The sequence below is a fragment of the Carcharodon carcharias genome, chromosome 21 (genome assembly GCF_017639515.1).
Source record: "Carcharodon carcharias isolate sCarCar2 chromosome 21, sCarCar2.pri, whole genome shotgun sequence".
NCBI classification, from domain to species: domain Eukaryota; kingdom Metazoa; phylum Chordata; class Chondrichthyes; order Lamniformes; family Lamnidae; genus Carcharodon; species Carcharodon carcharias.
The window spans coordinates 28024308-28043942 of record NC_054487.1 but is presented as its reverse complement, the minus strand read 5'-3'; the positions used below and the strand labels follow the sequence as shown (position 1 = coordinate 28043942).

The 19635-nt window shown below is 40.9% G+C and overlaps 1 protein-coding gene across 7 annotated transcripts in view; it reads right to left on the bottom strand.

Moving 5' to 3' along the window:
* Nucleotides 1-19635, bottom strand: part of dcp1b (decapping mRNA 1B) — a 100780-nt gene that overhangs the window by 44512 nt on the left and 36633 nt on the right. The window contains exons 2-4 of one of the 7 annotated variants that reach the window (XM_041215798.1): nt 15927-15957; nt 14058-14092; nt 12849-12897 (exon numbers count right to left, since the gene is read on the bottom strand). The exons of 3 other annotated variants lie outside the window; for them this stretch is intronic. In XM_041215798.1, the coding sequence (XP_041071732.1) occupies nt 12849-12897; nt 14058-14092; nt 15927-15957 (115 nt within the window). The remainder of the gene's footprint in view (nt 1-12848; nt 12898-14057; nt 14093-15926; nt 15958-19635) is intronic. 3 more of the 7 variants (XM_041215799.1, XM_041215802.1, XM_041215803.1) reach the window with 3 other exon arrangements.

Here is a 19635-nt window from a genome sequence, read left to right as displayed (position 1 = left end):
CTAGAGTCAATTTTGAGGACTCCCAGGGCAACTCCACCCCCCACCCCCCCAACTGTATACCACTGTACCACCACCTCTGCTGGGTCTGTCCTGCTGGTGGGACAGGACATACCCAGGGAGGGTGATGGTGGTTTCTGCGACATTACCTGTAAGATATGATTCCGTGAGGATGACTATGTCAGGCTGTTGACTATGGCAGGAATAATTGGTGTGCTGTGAAATCTAATCTTTACGCCTTCTAGATAAGAGTTCAGTAGCAGCAGTAAACAAAATGAATGAATTCTGGGCATCAGCAGAGGTCTGTGAGATCTCCTGTCTCTGCTCTCCTCCAATTGCTCGTACCACATCTAATAATGTGGAAACTGTCTACTCTACCATTGACATTTGAGCTGAACGAGTCAAATATGACAGCACCTTAACAAGCAGCAGCCTCATCCATGTTTATCACCCACACCCTAGCTGCTGGGTACATACCGCACGCTCTGTTGGTAAACAGAAATACCTGGAAAATCATTAGTCTAATGATCTACATGGGAACAGACCTCCACAAGGGATATTTCCATCCAATGCACAATGAACTTGGAGTGGACAGCCTCTTGGAGACTGGAATTCAAGGGTTTGGATTTTCAATCCAGAGTTGGGAACCCAACACCCAGAACATTTCCAGGTCCCAACCATCTGTCGCATGAATTTCAGAGGCCTAAGTGGCCAGGGGCAAGTTCGGCGTCCAGAGGTGGGGCATAGAAATGGAGGGCCCTACGAAAAGTGAGCAACAGCCATGACTGGGTCCGCTGTTTGCTGAGGAGATGGCGCAGGAGGGTTTGCAGAGGGCTAGCATTAGCATGGGCAGGCCTCCCACAAGTGACCCCAAAGTTCTCTGATGCCTCTCTCTCTTAACGAGTTAATCAAGGCAGCCGTTGAGAGATGAGAGATACTGTTCCTGGCACTCGGCAGAAGAAATTTGCCCAGAGACACCAAAACGGCCTGGATGGAGGTGGTTGTGGAGGTCAGCAGCAGAACAGTGACCAGGAGGAACAAAAACAAAAACAGAAATACCTGGAAGAACTCAGGTCTGGCAACATCGGCAGAGAAGAGCAAAGTTGACGCTTCGAGTCCTCATGACCCTTCAACAGAACTAAGCAGAAATAGGAAAGGGATGAAATATAAGCTGGTTTAAGTGTGGTTGTTGTTGGGACAAGCAAGCAGTGATAGGAGCAGATAACCAAAAGATGTCACAGACAAAAGAACAAAGAGGTGTTGAAGGTGGTGATATTATCTAAAAGAGTGTGCTAATTAAGGATGTAGAGCAGGACAAGCAAGGTAACTCTAGTGGGGGTGGGTAGAATACATTTAAAAATAATGGAAATAGGTGGGAAAAGAAAAATCTATATAAATTATTGGAAAAAACAAAAGGGAGGGGAAAGAAACGGAAAGGGGTTGGGGATGGAGGAGGGAGTTCAAGACCTAAAGTTGTTGAACTCAATATTCAGTCCGGAAGGCTGTAAAGTGCCTAGTCAGAAGATGAGGTGCTGTTCCTCCAGTTTGCGTTGAGCTTCACTGGAACAATGCAGAAGCCAAGGACAGACATGTGGGCAAGAGGGCAGGGTGGAGTGTTAAAATGGCAAGCGACAAGGAGGTCTGGGTCATGCTTGCGGACAGACCAAAGATGTTCTGCAAAGCACTCACCCGGTCTGCGTTTGGTCTCTCCAATGTAGAGGAAACCACATTGGGAGCAACTTATATTTCACCCCTTTCCTATTTCTACTTAGTTCTGTTGAAGGGTCATGAAGACTCGAAACGTCAAATTTGCTCTTCTCCACCAATGCCAGACCTGCTGAGTTTTTCCAGGTAATTCTGTTTTTGTTTTGGATTTCCAGCATCCGCAGTTTTTTGTTTTTATCTCTAGTGACCAGGAGGATGTGGGTCTAGTGTCGTAAAAGGTTCAAAGACCTGATAGGATTTGGAAAGGTGACTGACAAGCAATAACCACATGACAGCTCTCTAACTCTGTACACCACAGCATACACATGAGCTAAGCAGATTGAATCCTCATAGTTCTCCCTTGTATTATCAGAGTAAGTGCACAGTCGCATCAATAAAATTGAGAAGTGGGCACAACAACTCTCGTCAATGTCCTGCTGCAATAGGTGAGGGAGGGCAACTGACTCATACAACATTCACTTTTCATCCTGCAGAAAAAGTGAGCTCAAAACAGTGAGCACTGTCTCAAATGGGGACACACACACACACACACCTCAGATGAGGGCAGGAACCACAGGCCTCTCAGCTTATGTCGATACAATGGAACAGGCTGCCTCCGCCTCACCCTGTAGAAGTGAACACAAAGCACCTTGCCATTAGTTGCACTTGTAGATATCTTGGGTAAAGTTTTCTCTATTCATTTTGCCTTTCAATTCTCCTGTAATAATAATTGATTAAGCTTTCAATCAGACTTATGTTATTAAAGCTTGATGTCAAAAGTGAAACAAAGCTTAGGCTTGGCTTGGTGGTGTTCCATGGTGTGTGATGTGAGGCAGTGCTGCTAGTGGGTGTTTTTGGGAGGCAACAGGTGTATCCAGATGTGTGCTTGCTGGATAATTTTTCTCTCCAATGAAAGTTGAGTTACAAAGACATCCGTCATAGGGTTGAGAGATGCTCAAATGAAGTTTTTTTGCATCAGCATGGACCCTGTGGCCATGCCTTCCTGCTGATCGCCACAAGTCCTCTGCCCAATGTCTGGGCACCAGGGCTCCTCTGCAGCATTCCCTTCATCTTCCTCCTTCAATGGAGTTCTAGACTCACCTTTTCATCCAGCTCCATTCCTCTTTGTATAGTATAGTGGCGTAACATACAGGTGGCCACAATGCGAGACACCTTGGCTCATACTGGAGGGCACCACCCAACAGGTCAAAGTATTAGAAGCGCAACTTCAAGTTGCCACTAATCTGTTCAATGCAGGTTTGTCAGTAGATAGCACTGGTTGCAGCACTCATCTACACACATGCCTGAGTATGGATAGATGTCAGGAGCCACCTCCTCAAAGAATAACCCTTATCCATCAGCAGCAACCCTTAGAATCTGAATGTTGGCTTGAAGAGGTGCGACACTTGGGACTTGCGCAGGATGAAGGAATCATGACAGCTGCCTGAAACCCAGGCACACAACTGCAAAGGTGCACTTCCTATGATCACAGATCAGTTGGACATTCAATGAGCCTTTTGTGTTCAAGAATCTGGCTGGTTGGTCTATCGGTGCCTTGATGGCTATGTGGGTGCAAGTGGCAAGCACCATGGACCTTAAGGAATCCATCAAAAGTGGCAAACCTCCATGTCCTCTGTGCCTGCGGTGGACCATCTGTCTCAAAACAGATGTACTCCCTTGCCCTCTAGAATAGGGCATCCATGACCTCCATGGCGGTGTGACGAAATGCTGACAGTAGGCTGCCACCCAGTGCCACAGCTGATCCTTGGAAGGGCACAGAAGTAAAAAAAATGCAGTTCCATGGTATTCTTGACGACTGCAGGAGTCTGTCAAAGGGTGTGCGAAGCCTCAGGTCATTGTGGACCAAAGCATAAATGTCCAAGGCCAACTGCCTGGATAGACAGAGACTCCAATAGCACTGGTGCTCTGTCATTTGAAGGCAGCTGACTCTTGGGCAGTACAGCAATTGTCTTGGGGAGGGCCTTTATCCTCTTGCAGCCCCTCTGTGCTCCTCTGGACAGGAGGGTGCATCTGCTTAAGTTCCTCCTCGCTATTCTGTCACATGTCAGAGTAACTTGCTCTTTCAAATCGCTCTGTTGTCAGTCGTTCATTCACAAGGGTTTCCTCTGCCAACTTCTGCTGTCCAAGTGATGCTAGTAGCCTCACATCCCTCTCAGGAATCCCACCGCTCATTGTTTGCATATGCAAGCCTCACACCACCAGCAATGGAAAATCTGTGCCACTGGTTGAGAAACTAAGCATTGCTTTCAGTGCTCCCGATGTGCCCCAGATACTGTGTTTTCCTTGTGACTTCTGAATGAAAATTTCAAAATGCTCCTCTGAGACCTGTTAATGAGCTCATTTCGGTTAACCGGAGGCAAGCTGGTTCACAGCACCCACTCCCTCCTTTTGAAAATTATTTTGCATTCCACAAGCATTGGGATTCAGTAACATCCTTTAAGGACAAAATCTTCAATGTGCGCCCCCACCCAAATTCGCCCACTGAAAATTGAAAATCCAACCCAAGATGTTGATCGTAAAGTCTGAGCATTCAGAGATACTCCAAATTCAGCTCAGGGAAAAAAAGACTTCCATTTATATAGCACCTTTCACAGCCACAGACTACCCCAAAGCATTTTACAGTCAATTAATTATTTTTGAACAGTAGTCGCTGTTGTGACCAGTGTCTTGTACTTCTAGAAGGCCTACAGAAACACAAGAGAAAGCTATGTTAAATGGTAGCTGAAACACCTTGTCAAACAGAGCTTACTTAGCTGGAGCATATGTCAAAGCGCTTTGCTGTAGTGTACTGTGTACATACAAGGATCAAGAAAAATCTGACACAATAACTATGCAATAGTCAGAGCTATGTGGTCTCACAGCCAACAGATCAGATAAAAGTTCTGCAAGTCCTGCCACATCCAGTCCTGACCGGTGGGGGACAATTAAACAACTAACAGAAGGAGGGGGCTCCACAAACATCCCCATCCTCAATGATATGGGCCCCAGCACATCAGTGCAAAAGACAAGGCTGCAGCACTTGCAACTGTCTTCAGCCAGAATTGCCGAGTGAATGATTAATCTAGTCTTCATCCTGGGGCCACTAGCATCACAGATGCCAGTCATTAGCCAATTCAATTCACTCCAGGTGATATCAAAGAACAATTGAACACAATGGAAATAGCAAAAAAGTAATGAACCCCGACGACATTCTGGCAGTACTACTGAAGACTTGTGCTCCTAGCCAAGCTGTCCCAGTACAGCTTCAACACTGGCACGACCAGATAATGTGGAAAATTTCCCAGGCTATGCCCTGCTCACAAACAACAGGAAAAATCCAATCCGGCCAATTATCGCCCATCAGTCTACACTTGATCATCAGCAAAGTGATGGAAGGAGTCGCCAACAATGCTATCAAGTGGCACTTGCTCAGCAATGACCTGTTCACTGACGTTCAGTTTGCATTTCGCCAGGGCCACTCAGCTTCTGACTTCATTACAGCCTTAGTCCAAACATGGACAAAAGAGCTGAACTTGAGGTGAGGTGAGAGAGACTGCCCTTGATATCAAAGTATCATTTGACAGAGTGCAGCATTAAGGAGTGCCAGCAAAATTAAGTCAATAGGAAATCAGGGGTAAACTCTCCATTGGTTGGAGTCAAACCAAGTACAAAGGAAGATGGTTGTGGTTGTTGGAAGTCAATCATCCCAGTTCCAGGCCATGACTGCATGAGTTCCTCAGGATAGTGAACTAGGACCAACCACCTCCAGCTGCTTCATCAAGGATCATCCCTCCATAATAAGGTCAGAAGTAGAGAGGTTCACTAATGTCTGCAGTGTCCAGTACCATTCGCGACTCCTCAAATATTAAAGCAATCCAGATTCACATGAAGCAAGACTTGAACAACACTCAGGCTTGGGCCGATAAGTGATAAGTGCCACACAAGTGCCAGGCAATGACATCTCTAACAAGGGAGAATCTAACCATCTCCCTTTGACACTCAACAGCATAACCATTAATGAATCCTGCACCATCAACAACCCGGGGGTTATCATTGATCAGAAACTGAACTGGACCAGCTATATAAATATTGTGGCGACAAGAGAATGTCAGAGGCTTGGAATTCTGCAACAAGTAAACTACTCCCCCCCCCCCCCCCACCGTAGCTCCCACACTCAAAAAGCTCCAATAAGAGCAGCCTGCTGGATCAGCACCCCATCCACCACCTTAAACATTAAAAATACTGGAGCTCCCTTCCTAACAGCGCTGTTGGTACACTACTGCTGGAGGTACGCCAGATGAACTGCAGCGGTTCATCACCACCTTCGAGGGAAATTAGGGATGAGCAACAAATACCGACCTTGCCAGCAATGCCCCCTTCTCACAAATGGATTTAAGGAAGTATTTTATCTGTAATGCATCTGATTCTTGGCTTTTGTCACAGCGCACACACGTGGAATTTAAAAGGGACTTGCATTTATATGGCCTTTCATGACCTCAGGATTTTCCAAAGCGACTTACAGCCAATTAACTACTTATTAAAATGTAGACAGTCTTGTATTGTAGGAAACGCAGCAGCCAATTTGTACACAGAATGATCCTACTAAAGCAATGAGATGACAGCCAGATTATCAGATTTTTTTTTAAGTCACATTGAATGAAGAATAAGTATCAGCAAGGGCATGAACGAAGACTCCCCTGCTCATCTTCAAAATAGTGTCATGGGATCTTTTACCCCCACCTGAGAAGGCAATCAGGACCTCAGTTTAACATCTCCTCCAAAGGATGGCTTCCCAGTCAGTGCAGCACTCCATGAACTGGAATGTCAGCCTAAATTCTGCCATTAATTTACTGGGGTGGGGCTGCTATCCAATGTAGTCAGGGCATAGTATGAGATCCAGCAGAAATTCTAACTTAACACATGATTCACACTTATCATTCCAAGGAGGGATAGTTAAGCCTGCAGCTAAGGTAAATCTACAGTGCATCAACTGCTACCCATTTTTCATTTACTGCGTTGTAAATCTGTTTGGCAGTTTATATATTGAACCAAGCTCAAGCGCAGTGCTCATTCTATCACCTTCTGAAGTTGAGGAACAGTAAGTGACTTGCTATAACTAGCAAGCCCAAATACAGTGATGAAAGTTTATTTTGACATTGTGCCTACTATGAGTTACTTTGATATTGGCCAGGTAATGGCACCCTCTCCTTCATAGCGAGAGGACTCATCCATTGGAGCACTCTGTAACGTTGAAATAAAAGAAGTCTAGAGTAAATCCACACCAACCGAGATATAACTGATATCACCCAATTAGAAAGATCTTCAAGGGAGCCTGTTCTCCATATGCTTTCAAGCTTCAGGAAGTTGAGCATGTCTTATCTAAAATCATTTGAAGGAATGCCTCCCAGTCAGGTCAGCTCCTCCCTCTTATGTGAAACCTTACAGTTGGCCCTAACTGTGGCCATAGTTTTAAAAAATTGTGACTGCAGATAGCCTTAACAATACTACCCAAGGCTTCTGATTTCTATCAACTTATGATCAGTGCAGTTTTGAACCCTCTATATGGCACATTGTTGAAACTCTAGCTACCATAAAAATGCCAGGAATAAAAAGGAGAAGAATGGCACAAAAATAATTCAGCCTCATGGTTTTTACAGCCCACAAATTACAAATGGGGCTTTTACTCAAATGCACTATTTTTCTTTTGCAGCTTAATTTGTTACAATGATTGCAGCTATTGGGGGGATAGCCTTTACACTTGTGAATGATCAAAATAGTCACAGGGTGGGGGCTGCTCTTGCTTAACAAAAACAAAAATACCTGGAAAAACTCAGCAGGTCTGACAGCATCCGTGGAGAGGGACACAGTCGACGTTTCGAGTTGCTCTTGCTTAATGATTTTTAAATCTGATTAAAGCAAATATCCCCAAAACTAGTTAATACTACAGTTTAACTTTACATCCTAACAAAAAAAGCTTTCTTGATGGTTAATGCAACCACAGTACTTTAAAATATGCCTTATATTGTTGAATGCAGTAGGAGAAAAAACAGCTAGAATGGGAGGGAATTATGAAAAAGGCCTGATTTTCCCCCCCCAAACATTTTGAATATATGTAACATACAAATCAAAAACTCAAAGTAGAACTTTAGTCTTTTGTAGCACTTGAGTTCAGAGTTTAATAGTAATTGTGATATAAAATCAAGATTTTGATCCAGGCTTTCAGATTCAGACTGCACCAAATCAATAAACTTTGAAGTTATCCAGCAGCTCAGTTTAATGCACAGAATTGCTTCACATCCAAATTGAGCTCCTCTATCTTATCTCAAATTTTGTTAGAACACAGAGTGTTGGCAGAACACTCTTAACAGTCAGTCACATAGACTGACCTATATGCAACCCAGCCATGACCAAAGCTTCCTTCGACCATAAAAGGTTAGAGTAGACAGCAGACGGGAGCCACATATCTCGTCTCATTCTTAACACTATTTTTTTGAACCTATTTATAATCTGAAAAGGAATAAGCCTCAACAAGGCTTCACTGCACCTCCACAGACAGTTTTTAATTGGTATCTGCACTGTTCTGTATCAGGGACAAGTCCAAAATGTGCTTTAAAAAAATACAATTTTACAAACTGACACTTTACAGGAGTACTCTGTCAAAGCAGAAACACAATTTAGGCAGGAAAATAAAGACTTAATACCATACAAACAGCAGCAATGTAAGCACAGACATGTGTGCATAATCCAACACTTGGTTTTATACTGGATTACTAGATTTGATCAGTTCCTTTCCTAAGTTCCTTTACATACTCTTCAGTGAATATTTATGATTCTCAGTTTTACAGTTTTGAAAGTTCCTCTGACTGAGTGGAGAATAAGTTATAGTTCATGTATTTCTCACTTCTGCCTCATGCCAAATACTACTGGTAGTTCCTAACATGGCTATAACACTTTCATCTAATGTACTTAGCAGTCTTAATACAAGATTTAAAAAAATGGTAGAAGTTATTGTTGTGATAGTGTGCTTGCTAATGTATTAAAATGACTATACTTGTAAATTAATATTTATGTCATCATAGGAAGTGATGCAATACAGCAGTATCTTAGTTAGTCTGCACATGCAGCAACAGTAAGAAAAATTCTCCATTAAAGATCTGTATTCAACCTCTACACCTGCCTTCAGCTTCGTTTGTATGAGTCTAGAACAAGATAGTACAACAGGTCTAACATTCAGATGCCTCAGTGAATTGTTAGAATCACCGTCAACTGGCTCATCGTTTCTGTGTTCTCCCTTCGCAAGAGAAATCTAAAATAAAACCCGCCAACCTATCAATTTCTCATAGCCATATATCATCAGGTTCAAATATTTAACATATTTGCCCTTAAAACATACAATTGCCTCCACCTCAACTAGTCCACATGTCAAAGCATTCAATGATGCAACAAGCTTTTGCATCAATAAATTTCTCCTAACGTGCCACTTGGTGATAATTTTAAATTGATGACCTCTTGTCTCTGACTCCCCAACCAGAGGAAATAATGTTCCCCTGTTCACTCCACAAAAACCCTTCATAATTTTAAATCTTAAAAGCTTTTCTCAACTCTAATGGAAATAGACACAGTATTTTAAATATCTACTTATAACTATAGCGTCCCTTTACTGGCCGCCATCTTGGTGAATTTGCATTGTGTACTCTTTTGAAATATAATGTTCTTTCTATAATAAAATGCCCAAAAGTGCTCAGCATTTTAACTGTGCCTTAATCAATGTTTTATACAAATTTATAATTTAGTCATTTGGGAGAACTCGAGTATTACTGAAAAGAAAAGATATGCTGTCAAAGCTTTTTGTCTTACACTCATCAGGACAAATTCGCAAGAATGCCAACTATAAAGAGAGCAACAATTTATACTGATTGAGGAGACCGTGCTGGTTTGTTGGCAGTTGGACTCTGATTGGTAGAGACATTGCCATGGAGAATGCACCAGGGAACGGTTAACAGCCAAACTTTTATTGAAATTCAAATGAGGCAGGTTGACTCTGATTGCCCTTGGGAAGAACCAGGGAATGGTTGTGCCCCAGGCTTTTACTTAGTTGAAAAAAGGTGTAATGTGAGAACATGCACCTTCTCTTTGCAAAGGCAGGGCTCTTGTAGCTTCCAGCACACGTAAGTGAGCCACACCACAAGCCTGACTGAATCTTAAATTGGTTGTCAGTGTAATTCTTAACACAAATCTGCATTGTTTTGCAAATGTTCTCCAATCGTGGATTCACATCTAACGTTGGACACAATGTTTTGAGTTTTTAAAGCACCGCTTGGGTAGGTATGGTCAGTACTTTGCCTGTTGCAAACAGCCGAAGGGACATGCTGTTTGATAAGATCTACCAGTCACTGGGATGTATGGCCTACTTACCTGGCATCACACTGTCCCTCAGATTCATATTCAACATCACTCATTTGTGTGATGGGAAGAATATCTTTTTGGGAGTATCCTGTTAGTGGAGCATATCATTCGTGCTGCTATTGTATAATAGCAGCGTGAAATGGCTAGCTTCACCTGTTGCTCAAATTATTCTGGAGTAATCTGAGGTAGACTGGGCATTTTTCAGGACCAAAAGTGATGGCCTTAGGCCTATACATGAGTTTGCGCAATATACAGCGAGCAACGATCTGACCAGGGTGACCATTATCCCACAGGATGGCTTTGATGACCCCTATTTCAGCATCAAACTGCAGGTGAGCAAATGGCTCAGGCCCTTTTTACAAGGTTGCCTATAAGGCCAATCTTCTAGTGCGCGGAACTGTCGGAATCCCAATGTGTAAACTGACCAGAGAATGTAGGCTTATGGTAGACAGTAGTGGAGAACCCACTGGCAGATTTCTCAACGAGCTGTCGAGGAAAGGGAGCTCAGTTGACTACTCCATTTCAAAAGTGAATTTGAGCGCAGACTGGAGTCCATTCAAGTGTGCAAGGAAATTCTTCCATGCAGTTGTGAATTCAATTTTAGCAAACGTATCATCTACATATCGGGAATATGCAAGGGGTGGGAGGTTAAGTGTCATTTCATCAAAGATGAGTTTCTCCTGGAAACCAACAAAGATGTTTGTGAAGGCTGGTCCTAGAGGGAATCCCCTGGCAACATAATCTAATTGGGCATACATGGTGTTATTAAAACTGAATATCAAATGGGCTATCCTGATCAGATCATTGCTAGCTATATATCGAGCAAACTCATGAATGGGCCTAAGGCTGCCACTTTCGGTCCTGAAAAGCACACAATCTATCTCAGATTACCCTGGAAGGGTGAGGGGTCTCAAAAAGTTGAGGAACAGATGAAGCTAGCTGTTTCACATTGCTGCTGTGCAGTAGCAACACAAATGGCATTCTCCAGATGTTCTGCCTATCACACAAATGAGTAATGCGATATATGAATTTCAGTGTTGTTTTGATGCAGGTGTGTAGGTCATATGTTCCAGTGACTAGCAGATCATTATCAAACAGCGTGCCCCTTCAGCTATTCACAACAGGACTGCACCCAACCTGCTCATGTATGTAAAACTCAAAACATAGTATCCAACTTTAAATGCGATTCTGCAATCGGACAGCACTTGCTAAACAATCCTGATTGTGCTAAGAATTATACTGACAACCAATTTAAGATTCTCAGTCGGGCTCGCAGTGTGGTTCACTTATGCATGCTAGAAGCTACATATATTCACATACAGGGCCCTGTCCTTTGCAGAGAGAAGGTACATATCCCAGGCATTGTGCCTTTTTCAACTAAACAAAAGCTTGGGCGATAGCCATTCCCTGGTGCATTCCCCAGGGCAATCAATCCCTTGACCAGAATCAACTTGCCTGGTTTGAAATTAAACAAGAGCTTGGCAGTTAATTGCTCCCTGGTCTATTCTCCATGTCAACTCTGCTACCACGGGCTGCTTGCCAACCAATCAGCACCCTCTTATCACGCAGTATAAATTGCTGTTCCCTTTACAATTGTTATTCTTGTGAATCTGTCCTGACGAATGTAAGACAAAAAAACTTGGACAACACGTCTCTTTTTTCCAGCAATATTCAATTTATAATTTGTCTTCACTCACTGTACTGAATGCAACTATTTATAAAACTCAAAATACAGATTTTTTTTTTTAGAACTTTATCTTCCTGTACTAATCGGAAATTATGTAATTCAACCTCTGTACCTCACGTTGGTCTTCTTCCTTCAGTGCTGAGTGAATACTTGCATTCCTTGTTTTTGATCTCTAAATACATTAGTTTATGGCAGCCATGCAATACTTATTTCTCAAAGTTTAACTGCTTGTTTGGATTTACTTTGATGACAGCCTTCAGGAGTTGGAGTTTCATCGATTGTAAATTGCAAGAAGTTCTTATACTATAATAAGTTGTAGTATAAATGCAAGTCATTCTTCCACCCTCACTTGGAAGTAGCTAGGTGCATTTCAGGTTAATCTGACATTTAATTATCCATTTTCCTAACTCCCATTCTACCTCTTGCCCCGTGAAGAGATCAGGATATCATTATAGTGTATGCAGTTGTTAATCCTGAAATCCTATAGTATATTATATTGTTATACTATTGAATTTTTAATTTCTTTGAATGAAAAGCACAAGTTTATACCAAAACATGCCATGAACTGTATAATAAACAGAATGTGCCCGCAGCACTCCCATTTTAAAGGACAAATTTCAAAATGTGATGTATGAACAGAATTACACAGTAAGTGTACTCAATCACGTACGCTATGTTGCAAAGATGATCAGTCTTAACAATTCAATTTGGGAACTTTCTCTTGCCCCCACCTATGCGATACAGAAGAAGTTGATTAACGATGGATTGATTGAATATTGCTCTTTTTCAAAAAGTGTTCTATAAACCAAGATGGATGGCATTTCAGAAGAAAAATATCAAAATATTCACCTTAATAACCAAAATACTTATTGTCAATCTAGTTTCTAATAGAACACTCAAGACAGACAATTCAGTTATTAGAAGTCAAAGTATTTCAATATTTTCCTAAATAAGCAGCATACACAGCATTACAGACTGGGACGGGAGGAGTTCGCAGTTAATTCTAGCCCCACTTCTCCGCAGATCTTAACAATAGTTTAAATATTTAACTCACCCATAAAACCGGCCAACTGATTACTTTTGATGCTGTTATTCCCAGGCTTCTTTCAGTAAACACAAAATATTAATTATAAAACAAACTTTTTAAAAACAAGTTAACATACAAGTTGTAGCTTAGAAGTGTAACAATTTACCCCCCTTTTTTAATAAAACATTCAAACCCCATACACTCACTCTCAAACAAAACAAACACAGTCCCCTGCAGAGGCTGCAGTGTAGGGACGTATCTTATAAAATGATAAAATTTGAAAAGATCTCAATGCTAACAGGATTCTTAAGTCTGTTCCTTGGTCTGAAGTTCCTTGAGATGGATTTTTTGGTGAAACTGTCTTTGATGACTTACTTATCACAACTTTGCAGACTTTCAAAATAACATATGAGTTATCCCGATGACAGATCTCTTTAGACCATATGTAACACAAAAGTGGGGCGGAGAGAGGGAAAGAGAAAATCTTTTCTTTGTAGCCTGCTTCTAAGGTACACCCACACACACAATGACTGAGAATTTTAAAAGACTGAGATGTTCAAAGAACACTTCTGTTAGGCCAGATGTTTTTAACCAACCAGGAAGAGTCTTTAGCATGGCAACAGCAGTTCTTCGTTAACTTAGATATACAAAGTATCTATTCCTTCTCCAGATGTTCCCTGCTGGACATCTATTTTGACCCATCATTTCTTGAAGAATGGCATATTCACAGCCCGAATTAGTATTGCAAACTTTTAAAAACTCAGGAGAAAGAATGTCCAAATTTCAATGTCTTTCAATTTTAATTAGAAAACGGGTTCCTCACACTACTCCAGGAGTCCAGATGCTTAATAAACAACTATATGCCCGAAATGAGAGTTCTCAATTGAAATCTGCTCATTTCAATGTCACCATCGTTTACATTCCTGGCAGTTTCCCACAGTATAATACGAGTTCCAAATGTTCATTTTTACCCTTGTTGTGGACAATCTGTGGACCACAGATTGATATGTTTTAAAGAAGTGTTTTAATCCCTTGTCTGCTATGACTCAGGGACAAGGAAAAGACAAGTTGCCTCATCAGTTTAAAAGGCAAGAACAAGCATCTATTTCTCGACACCCAAATGTGTATTTGCAACAGCACCCAATCTCTCTCACAGACAAGTACAAATAAACACAAGAAAAGGTGATTACAAAAGAGGTAGCATGCACTTAGGTTTTTAAAAGTCCAAAAATTTACCATTATACTTGAGTCTTTGCAGGTCTGATGATTTCCTTTTGGTCCAGTGAAGAAATGGAGCTTAGAAATTTCAGCAACAAATTTGCAGTGCCTTACTACTTGCAGCAACAGGTTCTGGCTTTGCTCCAATCAAGGTACAGTTGAGCCCCTGTCGCAAAGATCTGGCTTGGTTCTTCAAATCAGTCAGTAAAAGGGCTAGCCCCATTCTCAGCCTGTCAGTAGATTCTAGACATGGTCCTTACTTTGCTGGCCTGGATCTCCTACTTCTGAGTCTCCTTGCTACTCAGACTGACTGACTGAGGCTGCTTTCAATTTGTGCAAATAGATGTTCCTTATCACAACTCGGTTTCTGTCAAGTGACCATAGTATCTGTATTTCCATTGTCTGCACAAATGGTCCCAGATGACTAAATTTAAGATTCTTGTTTCTGATTGGAGTGTGTCACTTTCAAATTTAACCTGGAATTCAATGGCATTATGATCACTATTTCCCAGCGGATCTTTTACTATAACATTACTAATTAACTCTGCTTCATTACACAATGCTAAATCTAAGGTAGTTTCATCCCTAGTTGGTTCCAAAATGTATTGGTTCATGAAACTGTCACAGAGACATTCCACAAAGTCATCTTCTAGACCACTCTTGCCAATTCGATTGTCCCAGTCTATATAAAGATTAAAATCCCCCCACAGTTATTACATTGCCTTTGTTACAAGCTCCAGTAATTTGTTTAATGCTCTGTTCAACAATATAACTACTGTTAGGGGCCTATAAATCTATTCCCACCAATGTTTTCTGACTCTTGCTATTTGTAATTTCTACCCATACTGATTCTACTTCATGATCTTCTGAGGCTAGATCTTTTCACTCTAAAGTCCTTATGTCATCCTTTACTATGAGGACTACTCCTCCTCCTTTGGCATTTTGTCTGTCTTTCCGAAATATTGTGTATCCTGGAATATTTATTTCCCAACCGAGATCACTTTGTAAGCACCTTATAACTTTGATCTGAAATCTGTGCAAAGTTAGACCATCTTGGCCAACAATAGGAGTGCCAGAGATAAAAACAAAAAAAACTACGGATGCTGGAAATCCAAAACAAAAACAGAATTACCTGGAAAAACTCAGCAGGTCTGGCAGCATCGGCGGAGAAGAAAAGAGTTGACATTTCGAGTCCTCATGACCCTTCAACAGGAGGGTTGCTTCACCTTTCAAATAGCTAGATTTCCTGGCGATCTACTCAGTGTGATTAGGAAATCCGTCTGGAAAACACTGCTGACAGAAACTGGAAAGGTCATACATTCCAGCCGCAACACTAATCTCTAATGTTGGGAAACTCCTTTTCTGAAGTACAGTTGGGACAGACTGCAGCAGGCAGTTTAGTGTTTCAATGGACACTCTGTATATAACAGCAAACTTTGTGTGGCCAAACAGAAGTGCACGAAGTCGTCATTCTGTTACAGTATTTGATGATCTTCCTGCTTGCCTAAAGGGTTGAATGGGATAACTTTTCAAATCACAAAGATGCAGTAGTCAGGACTGAGCTTTGGTTGAGAAAACACACTGGTAGGGGAGCATTATTTTGAGGGTCACCATTCAGCACTTTGGAGCATGACCTGCTTTCTGGTAGAATACTTGAACTGCTTTAGTCCCATGGTTTTCTCACTTATAGAGGGGTTCTTTAAAGCAGAAATTGACAGCAGAATCTGGAACTCTCAACGGCATCACCTATCTTGGTTACATCACCTAATGCCCAGTTGTCACATTGCTTGTAAAGATTATAAAGATCCAACATAACAAAACCTACTCTCATATTAGATATACACAATTCTAAATTCACAATATTTAAAATATATGTACCATACATACTTGCGTAAAAGTCGACCCCTTGCCTTCCGGCCTAAAAAACAGAATTATTCATATATTTCAAGAAAAAGTTACCCCTAGGTTTTCAGGGAGCAAACCATTTTGTGATTATTAATTACTTACCAGTAATTACTACGATTCATTAATTTAAAGATGCACATGGGAATCTTTAGCGTTTCCCTCCACCAATTCTAGTGGCAATCTCCCTGCCAATCAACAAGACTAATATGTGCCACATGCCCTATCACAATGCCTTCAAGAAAGAATAGCAAGTACGCAGCTCAATTTAAAATGAAAGCCGTAGCATTCACTGAGAAGACTAATAATTATGCAGCAGCAAGAGTTTAATGTTTCCAAGAAAATAATTAGTGACTAGAGAAAGATATCCAATAAACTAGAAAAGATGCCAAAGAATAAATACGCAGCAGACAGCAAGCAAGCGGCCTTACCCAGAGAAAAAAATAACAGAATAGATTAATGAGCGTCTGCAAAATGGTAATATCATCACTCTGAAACCACCCAACTCAATGCACACAGAAGCGACAAAAGGTGGTATTCAAGAAATCAAGGCCAGTGTCAGGGACGCATGAGATTCATGAAAAGCCATAATTTAGTGCTCCTTCAGAAAACTAAGATTTCACAGCTTCTGCCACCTGAACTTGACAATAAAATCATCAAATTTTCCACTGCTGTGTCATCCAATATAGAGTTAAAAATGCATATCAATTGACTTCCATTGGAAATATGGATGTAACACCAATGAACTTTGATAGGCCAACAAAGATGACAGTTATCAAGATTGATTTAAAAATTTGTCCTTGGAAAGATGGCTGGCCAGAAGACACAGTTGACAGTGGTCCCATCTTATTTGGTGGATGGGACAAAATTAAATCGAATGGTGATATTCAAGAGCAATGTCCTCCCCAAAGAAAAATTTCACAAAGGCATTGCCATCCAAGTTCATGAGAAAGGCTAGATGGATGAAGGCAGCTGCAAGCAACTGATCAAAAAAATGTGGAATTTGGTCCAGGAGGACTGTGCAAAGAAAAGGGTCTGCTCATTGAGAACACATTCAAATTCTACCTTGCCAATAATGTATTCCGTGATGTGAGATTAACTAACACCAATGTGGCAGTTACTCAAAGCAGTCTTACAACAGTTGTCCAGCCCTTGGATGTGTGTATAAATAAACTTCTCAAGTGTAGTATCAAAAGATGTGAAATAATTGGATGTTGAAAGGTGAAAATACATTCACCAATGGGGGAAGATATCCAAGCGCCCTCACGAGCAATATTGTGACAATGGGTCAAGGTGCATGGAATGAACTTGATCCCAATATTGTCAAAAAATCATTTCTAAAATGTGGACTTTCGAATGCATTCCATGGTATTAAGGATGATTACTTGTGGAATGACGATGCTAAAGTTACCGCTACTAATGATGATGATTTAACTTATATTAGGTTTGATGAAATGTATATAGCTTGCAAAATTATAAATAAATAAATGTTAGAGAATTAATATGAATTCTTTAGAATCGTTGGTTTTAACTTTATTCCATTGCGACTGTTTTTATGGGCCCAAATCAAGCACACGTCAGTCATTCAAAAACATTGTCCGCGTAAAAGTCAATCCATGACTTTTGGCCTAAAAACTGTCTCAAAAATTCAACTTTTACTTGAGTATGTTTGTTAATTTCAATACAAGCTCCAATTATTCAGGAGGTGGAAGGGACGGGGGAGCTTAGTGAGATTACAATCACTAGGGAAGCAGTACTGAGCTGCAGTCTGACAAGTCTCCGATTTCTGATGTACTTCATCCTGGGGTCTTAGAAGAGGTGGCTAATGAGGTAGAAGATGCGTTGGTGTTAATTTTTCAAAATTCCCTAGATTTTGGAATAGTTCCATCAGACTGAAAAGTAGCAAACATAACCCCTCTATTCTAGCACTTAGAGAAACACAAGGTAATTGGGAAGAGTCAGCATTGTATTGTGAAAGGGAAATTATGTTTAACCAATTTGCTGGAGTTCTTTGAAGGAACAACATGCACTGTGGACAAGGGGGAGTCTGTAGACATACAGTACTTGGATTTCCAGAAAGCATTTGATAAGGTTCCACATCAAAGGTTATTGCAGAAAATAAAAGCTCATGAGGTTACATATTAGCATCGATAGAGGATTGGCTGGCTGGCAGAAAACAGAGACTACGCATCAATGGGTCTCTTTCTGATTGACAGGATGTGACAATAGGAGTCACGCAAGGGTCTATTCTGGGGCATCAACTTTTTACAATTTATATCAATGAGTTAGATGAGGGAAGTGAAGGCGTGCATGATAGCTAAATTTGCAGATGACACACAGATAGGTAGGAAAGTATGTTGTGAAGAAGGCATAAGGAGTTTGCAGTCGGATATAGATAGGTTGAGTGAGTGGGCAAAAATCTGACAGATGGCACACAATTTGGGAAAATGTGAAGTTGTTCACTTTGACAGGAAGAATAAAAAGCAGAGTATTACTTAAATGGAGAACAACTGCAGAATTCCAAGGTGCAGAGGGGTCTAGGTGTTCTCATGCATGAGTCACAAAAAGTTAATCTGCAGATACAGCAAGTAATTAAAAAGGCTAATGGAAAGTTATCCTTTATTAGGAGAGGAATTGAACATAAAAGTAGAGATGTTATGCTTCAGTCACACAGGGCTATGGTGAGGCCACATATTGAACAGTGTGTTCAGTTTTGGTGTCCTTATTTAAAGGAGGATATAAATGCATTGGAGGCAATTCAGAAGAAGTTTACCATATTGATACCTGGAATGAGCGGGTTGTCTTGCGAGGAAAGGTTAAACAGACTGGGCTTGTTTCCACTGGAGTTTAGAAGAGTGAGGGGTGACTTAATTGAAGTATATAAGATCCTGAATGGTCTTGACAAGGCAGACGTGGAAAGGATGTTTTTTTCTTGTGGGTGAATCCAGAACTAGGAGGCACTGCTTTAAAAGTAGCAGTTGCTCTTTTAGGACAGAGATGAGAAGAATTTTTTTTCTCTCAGAGGGTTCTGAGACTTTGAAACTCTCTGCCTCCGAAGGCAGTGGAGACAGAGTCATTGAATATTTTTAAGGTAGGGGTAGATTGATTCCCTTGCCTAACAAGAATCTAAAGTTACCGGGGCTAGAAGGGAATGTGGAATTCGAGACACAAGCAGATCAGCCATGATCTTATTGAATGCGGAGCAAGCTCGAGGGGCCAAGTGGCCTACGTCTGCTCCTATTTCCTATGTTCATATTTATGTTTTTACTACTCAACACATTGAATGTTATGTCTTGATGATGTTATTCATCTCTCATATGTTAACAACCTCTTCAAAATAGTATTTTGTATGATATAGATTGTCACATACAGCCATAATTAAATCAACAGTTACAAGTATTACAAATTGATAACTATCACACATGGTCTATAAATTTTCTTCAAGTTAAGCAGAATATATCTTGGCAATTAGTTATGCATTAATTTAATTCAACTCTATTTGATTCTTTTGTTGAAAAATACACAGTCATGAACAGCTTTCAGATACAATAAGATAATGAATTTGGTGTTTTACACATTGTTCAGGTCCTGTAATCTTACATTCCCCCTTTTCCACCAATAGCATTAGAAGTTACATATTACTTTTCGGTCTCCTTGTACTACACATCTTATTCCCGTTTGAGAAGGCAGGAAG